The 7,261-nt window shown below is 37.7% G+C and overlaps 2 protein-coding genes across 2 annotated transcripts; both read right to left on the minus strand.

Annotated features, from left to right (window-relative positions):
• Nucleotides 1-1,106: 1,106 nt before the first annotated feature.
• On the minus strand, nt 1,107-2,042 carry LOC113248280 (olfactory receptor 51B2-like). The gene has a single exon (XM_026489644.2). It carries the CDS (start codon nt 2,040-2,042, stop codon nt 1,107-1,109), a length of 936 nt encoding a protein of 311 aa, XP_026345429.2.
• A 3,932-nt stretch (nt 2,043-5,974) lies between these two features.
• On the minus strand, nt 5,975-6,913 carry LOC113250109 (olfactory receptor 51B2). The gene has a single exon (XM_026491490.2). The coding sequence runs from the start codon at nt 6,911-6,913 to the stop codon at nt 5,975-5,977; it is 939 nt and encodes a 312-aa protein (XP_026347275.2).
• Between the last annotated feature and the right edge of the window lie 348 nt (nt 6,914-7,261).

Raw genomic sequence — 7,261 nt, forward strand, 5'->3', positions numbered from 1 at the left:
TTCCATCAGTTTTGCCGGGTTTTCTGACTTGATTAGCAGAAAAATTTCATCAAGTCAAAAAGCCCCGCGTTCTTTTATGTGGAGAGAGAAGCAAGGGGAGACGGAAACAAGAGATCTCTAAATCTATACTCTGTTTTTACAGAAGAAAAATATCAGGAGGTGAAGTAGAAATCCAGAAAGAAGAAAAATTAGTATGTCGGTGCTCAGCAGCCATTGGGAAGAGAACAAGGAGCGCTGGGGGATCTGGCTTCGACTGGCTGATAGGAAATTGGTGGCTTGCTATTTGGTCTTGGTCTGTATCGGTTTCCATTTAATAATAAAATCCACTGATATACTGAAGGACATTGAAGTTTCGAGTGGATGCTTTCTAGAGTTCTGTACCTTCGCTAGTTTTCCTCACTCAGATTTATTTACTTTTAGAGGAACATCGTTCCCAATACAGTTAGATTCAAGCATAGAGATGGGAAGATGAAAAATAGATCATTCTAATTATCATTTATATAACAGACAAAATGTACTCCCAGCTGCACATCTTCCTTCAGAGGAACCGTCTTTGATCCAGGCTGTGTTTAGTCACTTATCTGGCATGGTCTGAAGTAGTACTTTTTCTCTCTTCACATACAAGACCTGGAATGCCCCATCTCAGCTCTTTCCTATATCCCTTTTCCCCAAGATCACCAGCATTTTCTCTTAAATATATATTATATATATATAATAAATATATTTTAATAAAATATATTTTAATAAAATAAAAATAAAATATATTTAATAAAATATTCTATATATTCTATTCCAATATGCATGCTATACATATATTGGAATACATACACAGAATATATATATATAGAGAGAGAGAGAATATATACATAGAATATTATATGTTACATATATTCTAATAATACTTTCTGTACATATTCTATTCTAATATATATTCTAATACAGGTGTAATATTAGAATACATATCTGCTCAAGTCAACTTATAGCTTTAGGTAATGATTAAAATTTCATCTAACTCTGAAAAAAGGCACTGAGTATAAAACCAAGCTTCTCTTCCAATAACGGGAAATGAAAAACTCCCAGAGATCTCAAGATGGTGAAATAAAATCTCAAGCCCTACTGTGCATAGAAAATAGGCGAATGATGCTTCTCTGAATTTGCTTGGTCTTGATACTATATATAATGGGGTTCATTATTGGGGGAAACAGAAAGTAGACATAGCTCATGGTAATGTGGACCACATGTGGTGCATGTTTCCCAAACCTGTGGATGAAAGTCAGGCCGATCACGGTAATATAAAACACCAGAACACAGCTAATATGGGAGACACAGGTGTTAAGGGCCTTAGCTCGCTCCTCTCCAGAGGTGATGCCCATAACTGTCTTCAGGATTAAAATATAAGAGAAGAGGATAATCAGAGCATCTAGGAAGAAAGTCAAAGCAACGAGAATCACTGGGTACACACGATTAAATGTAATATCAGCACAGGCGAGTTTCATGACATCTTGGTGGAGGCAAAAGGCATGGGAAAGAACATGGGAACGGCAATATGGGAACCAGGAGAGTGGCACAATTGGGGGCACAAGGGATAAAAAGCCTCTCATTAGTACCCCCATTCCTGTCTTCATCACCTTGAAATTGGTAAGAATGGAGTTATATCTCAGAGGGGTGCGGATGGCGATGAATCGGTCATAGGCCATGGCAAGTAAGATACCCGATTCCACGACTGAAAGGGAGTGAATAATATAAGCCTGCAGGAAGCAGGCTCCATGGCTCATCTCCCGGTGATTCATCCATAAGACGCCCATGACAGTAGGCATCGTGGTCAATGTCACCATCAGATCTGTGCCTGCCAGCATGGCAAGGAAATAGTACATGGGTTCATGGAGGCTGTGGTCATCCTTGATGAGGTAGAGGAGAGTGCCATTGCCAAGAAGCACAGAGACGTAGACTGCAAAGAAGGGGATGGAGATCCAGTGATGGGCAGCCTCCAGACCTGGGAAGCCAGTCAGCAAAAAGGGGGCAGTGCTGATATTGGGCCACATAGTATGTCCACAGGTGGAGAGCAAGTTTATGGAAGCTATGAACCCAGAAATCCAGTTTTCAGTGTGCACTGCCTCCTCATGGGAATATATTACAACAGCCTCGACCACAATCTTTGTACTCAGGCTAATTAATTGGTATATACATGGTTTTACAACTATTTTCTTACGGAAGAGCAGTGGAGATTTCTAGGCTTATTAATGATGAAGAATCATGGTCTTTCCCCACATTATATATAATATCAGGTTAATGGTTAAAATTTTCTCGATTAAATTTTTTTTTTCAAAACGTTAGGCCACACTGTTAGGTATTATGCTAGAAAATGTCTGAAGCAATAAAGTTTTTAAAAAAGAAGATAAAAATATATGAATGGATAATTACATTACTTAGTTACACTGTCTTTTTGTTTGGTTGTAAATACATTGAAATACTTGATACATTTAAACTTGATTTAATTTTATATATACAATCATGATAGAGACATTTTTTGTTGTTATCAGAAAATTTTGTTCTGTTTAGAAATTGAATGTCAGCATTTTATGGAATTCTCACAAAAGTCAGAAACCCTTGATTAAAAAAAAATGGACAATAGCAGACAATGTCACATTTAGCCTAAACCCATTCACAGTTTTCTTGAAGTACCCCATTAAAAGCTTCAAACCTGCTGTGATACATTTGTCCAAAGGAGGTCTGTGCTATTATGTTTCTCGCCCCAGATGGAATATGACCCCTGTGCAGGCCTCTGGAAAATCTTTCTATCTTCTCTTGCCTGCATCTAACATCAGAAGGGCAAGGAGTCATTCTATATTTCTATTCCTGGCACTCACCCACTACAGTCTTGTTGGAATGGTTACTTTCTTTCTGTCTTATCCGAAGACTTACTTCAGACTCTTTCTTCTCAAAAAACTCTTGAAGAGGCCAAGTTGAAGAATTTATGTTTGTAGAAATCACCTCCCCAGAGTTTCAGCTTTCCAGCCACTTGGGAGATTCTTTGATTTTCCTCCCCTGTCCTCTTTTTCTGAAAGTGGCTGGGCCATTCAACTGGTGTCCCCAGCCAGGCCTCTCGTGCATTTCCCCAAGGGTGTGTTAGGAAGACTGGAAACTCAAAAACCACCCTAATTGGGATGTCAGGGCTTGATTATGTGACCCCAAGATCCTCAACATCGGTATTCCTACTGTCTATCTCAAAGGTCAAGGGAGTCATATGTGCCTTTGTTACTCCCAGAATTTGTGAATTCCAATCACATTTTTATCTTTTTTTGTCACTTTGGAGAAATCAGTTCTGATTCATAGGAACCTAAATAGGTCTGTGAACAGCAAGGTGAATGAAAGATGTCTTATATTGTATCTTAAAATGACTTCATTTATCATTGCCTATTTTGTGACAGGTTCAGGGCGATGGACATGTTCTTTTCATTAACTAAACTCAAAATCTAGTGGGACCTGGAAAGAAAATATTTGCCATGCATTTATAAAGCACTGTTAAAATGAACATCAGTGAGCGAGGGAGAAGGTATCCCTGGGATCTGGGCAAGGCTCCTGGAAATGCTGTTTAAGCTGAGAATTGAATAATAGAAGAGTAAGGAATATAATATTTTTTCTAAGATAGGGCACTAATTCTATGGAGAGAAATAAATAAAAACCACCCAAAGAATAACATGTGCACTAATCATGGGACGAGGAAAAAATATGATGAATTTAAGCAAAAAATATTTTTATACTAAATTTATACCAAGAATTATAACATCTCTAAGTTTATGAGAGAAACTTAGCACAAGGTGAATCTATGGTAGCAGATTCTGATCACATAGGGTCTTACAATTCATGTAAGGAGTTCTGACTTTACCCAAATGACAAGAGCATGATATAAGTGATGGGCCATCCTTACAATCAGCTAATCATTGTTTAAAGGTCACTTTGCTACGGTATGAGGAGCACATTGGAAAAGAGGTAGAATAAGTGAGAAGAATCAAGACACAGTAACCCACATGATAAATTGTATAGGGTGTTATCAGTAGGGTTGATAGAGGTGGACACACTCCAGTGAAGAACCACTGGGTAGAAACCTTGATCTATCCTTTTCTCTTCCTGGGTAAGAATGCAAAGACCCATGTGTTTTATGAGCTTCTAATAGTGTCCATTGCTTCAGTTTGTTTCTATTGTCTTGTATCTCCTAACCTTTCAGCACATGTTCATACAGGTCTAGCTTTTACTGTGAAAATTAACAATCAGGCAAAAAGATACACATATTAAAAATTGTTTCAATAAATGACTAGCTAATGAATACATTACTGTCTTTTCTTAAAAGCTCAGTGCTACAGCATAACATATTTCCTTTGGTCGTTTTAATAGGTCAAACATTATTGGGACTTTTACTCATCCTCAAATTAGCAGAATATTTTTCAAAGATGGATTTTATGCATAATCAGTAATCATTTTGGGGTCAATAACATTCATGTACTTAAAATAATCCAGAAATTTTATATTTGTTTCTTCCCAAACTTTTATACGTTTTTCTAAAATCTATCAATTTTAGGTCTTATATATATCTCATACCTATCCAATACATTTATCTTCACTTTAATAATTTTAGCTACTGGTATCTCTCTCTGAAACTGACACAGTATCTTTCTGATTTTCTTGTGTCCCTCTTGCTGCACTAAAATCTACACCATACCTGAACATATAAATTGTAAACATAACTGAAATCATATCACTCCCTTGCTTAGAACTAATTCAGTAGCTTCTTGTGACTCTCTGGGTAGACACCTAAACCCTTGCCATGGCCAACAGGATGCTACTGATTTAACCTCCTTTCCCCCCCCCCACCCTCTCCCTAGAGCTATCACTTTCTTCATGTCAGCCACATTCCCAGAAGTTTCCATGAACCATCCCACCTATAGCCTCCTCACATACTACTTTCTGCTTAAAACATTCTTACGCCTGTTTGACCAGTTAACTTCTAATACACCCTCAGGTCTCAGCTAAAGACACACTCCTCAGGGAACCTTTCCCTTTGCTCAGTCTGGAAGTGATCCTTTTTGCAACCCACATCCTCAAAACATGTCCCTCACAAGTTGTCACTAGTCACAGAGATAATTTCAAATGTAGGTTTCTTTGATTTTTTGACCCACTGTGGATTGGATCTAGATAAGACAATATTTTGTATTGGTCTGTTTGCAGTTAAATTGTTTTCGTTCAGCATCATTCCTGTCTCATGCCTTAAAATATTAGCCAAATGGCTGAATATTACTGTTACCACTTTGAAAATAGAATCAATGAGGATTTCTTTAAATCTCTTAATTTTCTCCAAATATTAACTTATTATAAAATAGAATGTGCAAAAAGAAGTTATGCAAAAAATGAGAAATCATACGAAAAAACCTGGAATCAAGGAGGTCTTCATCATGTGGCCACCAAATCTCAATAAGGTAAATAAAAATGAAATTATTTATATATAGAATTTTAAATTCTACATATAAAAAGACAAATAGAAATTGGGATATATTTACAATATAAATGGCTCACTAGGGTTCGTTTATAATGAGTTCCCACAAATAAATTAGGAAATGATGAACTCCCTGATAGGAAAATGACAAGAGACATGATCAAAAAATTCCAAAGTAAGCCATGAAAATAGCTACAACAAATTTTCTATGTGTTTTAGCATAAAAATTAATTGCATACAATATCCACATTGTACTTAATTTTCCAGAAAATTAAAAGTGTTTTTATCCCTTACGTAGAGTTTAAAGGCAAGAACACAGGATAACAAGGAAACAAATCAACTCATAAACCTATAACTCATAAGCTTCATAAATGGCGTTGTATCATTTGAAGAAATGGAGAATGCCACAATAGGTTTTAAGACTTAGTGGAATTAGAATTCCGTGGCCCTCGGTTCAGAGAAACCTCAGATCTCTACTATCTGCATTTAACTTCCAAATCGATCTTTGGATAAAAGGTGAAGAATGCCATATTGAATTTGCTTGGTCTTGATGCTATAGATGATAGGATTCATTAAAGGAGGAAAGAGGAAGTAGACATAGCTCATTATAATGTGGACCACTGATGGCACATTTTTCCCAAACCTATGGATGAATGACAGACCAATCACAGTGACATAAAAGATGAGGACACAGCCGATGTGGGAGATACAAGTGTTGAGGGCTTTGGTTCTCTCTTCACCAGAGGCTATGCCCATGACAGTCTTAAGAATTAGGATATAGGAGAAAAGGATGATCAGAGAATCTAGGAAGATTGTTAAACAAACCAAAATTACAGGGTAAAGTCTATTGAAAGTTATGTCGGCACAGGCCAGTTTCATGACTTCTTGATGAAGACAGAAAGCATGGGAGAGAACATGAGAGTGGCAATATGGAAATGAAAAGAGACGCAAGATTACAGGGATGATGGATATAAAACCCCTCATGAAAGCTCCCATCCCTAACATTACCACTCGGATATTGGTGAGAATGGAAGTGTATCTCAAAGGATTGTGGATGGCGATGAATCGGTCATAGGCCATGGCAAGTAAGATACCCGATTCCACGACTGAAAGGGAGTGAATAATATAAGCCTGCAGGAAGCAAGCTCCATGGCTTATCTCCCGGTGATTCATCCATAAGACGCCCATGACAGTAGGCATCGTGGTCAATGTCACCATCAGATCTGTGCCTGCCAGCATGGCAAGGAAATAGTACATGGGTTCATGGAGGCTGTGGTCATCCTTGATGAGGTAGAGGAGAGTGCCATTGCCAAGAAGCACAGAGACGTAGACTGCAAAGAAGGGGATGGAGATCCAGTGACGGGCAGCCTCCAGACCTGGGAAGCCAGTCAGCAAAAAGGGGGCAGCGCTGATATTGGGCCACATAGTAAGTCCACAGGTAGAGAGCAGCTTTCTAGAAGCATTGAACTCAAGGAACCCAGGGTTTTTACTGGTATTATATCACAGAAGCCTCAACCACAATCTTCATACTTGGGGATAATTAATTGGTATGATAAATGTAACTCCACAAGTATTTTCCTGCAGAAGAAGAATAGAGGTTTGCAGGTTATACTTGAGATAGGAATGTTAGTTTTTCCCTAAGTAGAAAAAAACATTCGGTTAATAGTTAAAATTTTCTCAAATTAAACGAAATGTTTTCATTAATTTTTCTCACAACATCAGGTCCTATATGGTGTGTACGCTTAAAATTTTTTCCAGTAGCAGTGTATAACA

The sequence above is a fragment of the Ursus arctos genome, unplaced genomic scaffold, assembly GCF_023065955.2.
Source record: "Ursus arctos isolate Adak ecotype North America unplaced genomic scaffold, UrsArc2.0 scaffold_22, whole genome shotgun sequence".
In the NCBI taxonomy this organism is placed as follows: domain Eukaryota; kingdom Metazoa; phylum Chordata; class Mammalia; order Carnivora; family Ursidae; genus Ursus; species Ursus arctos.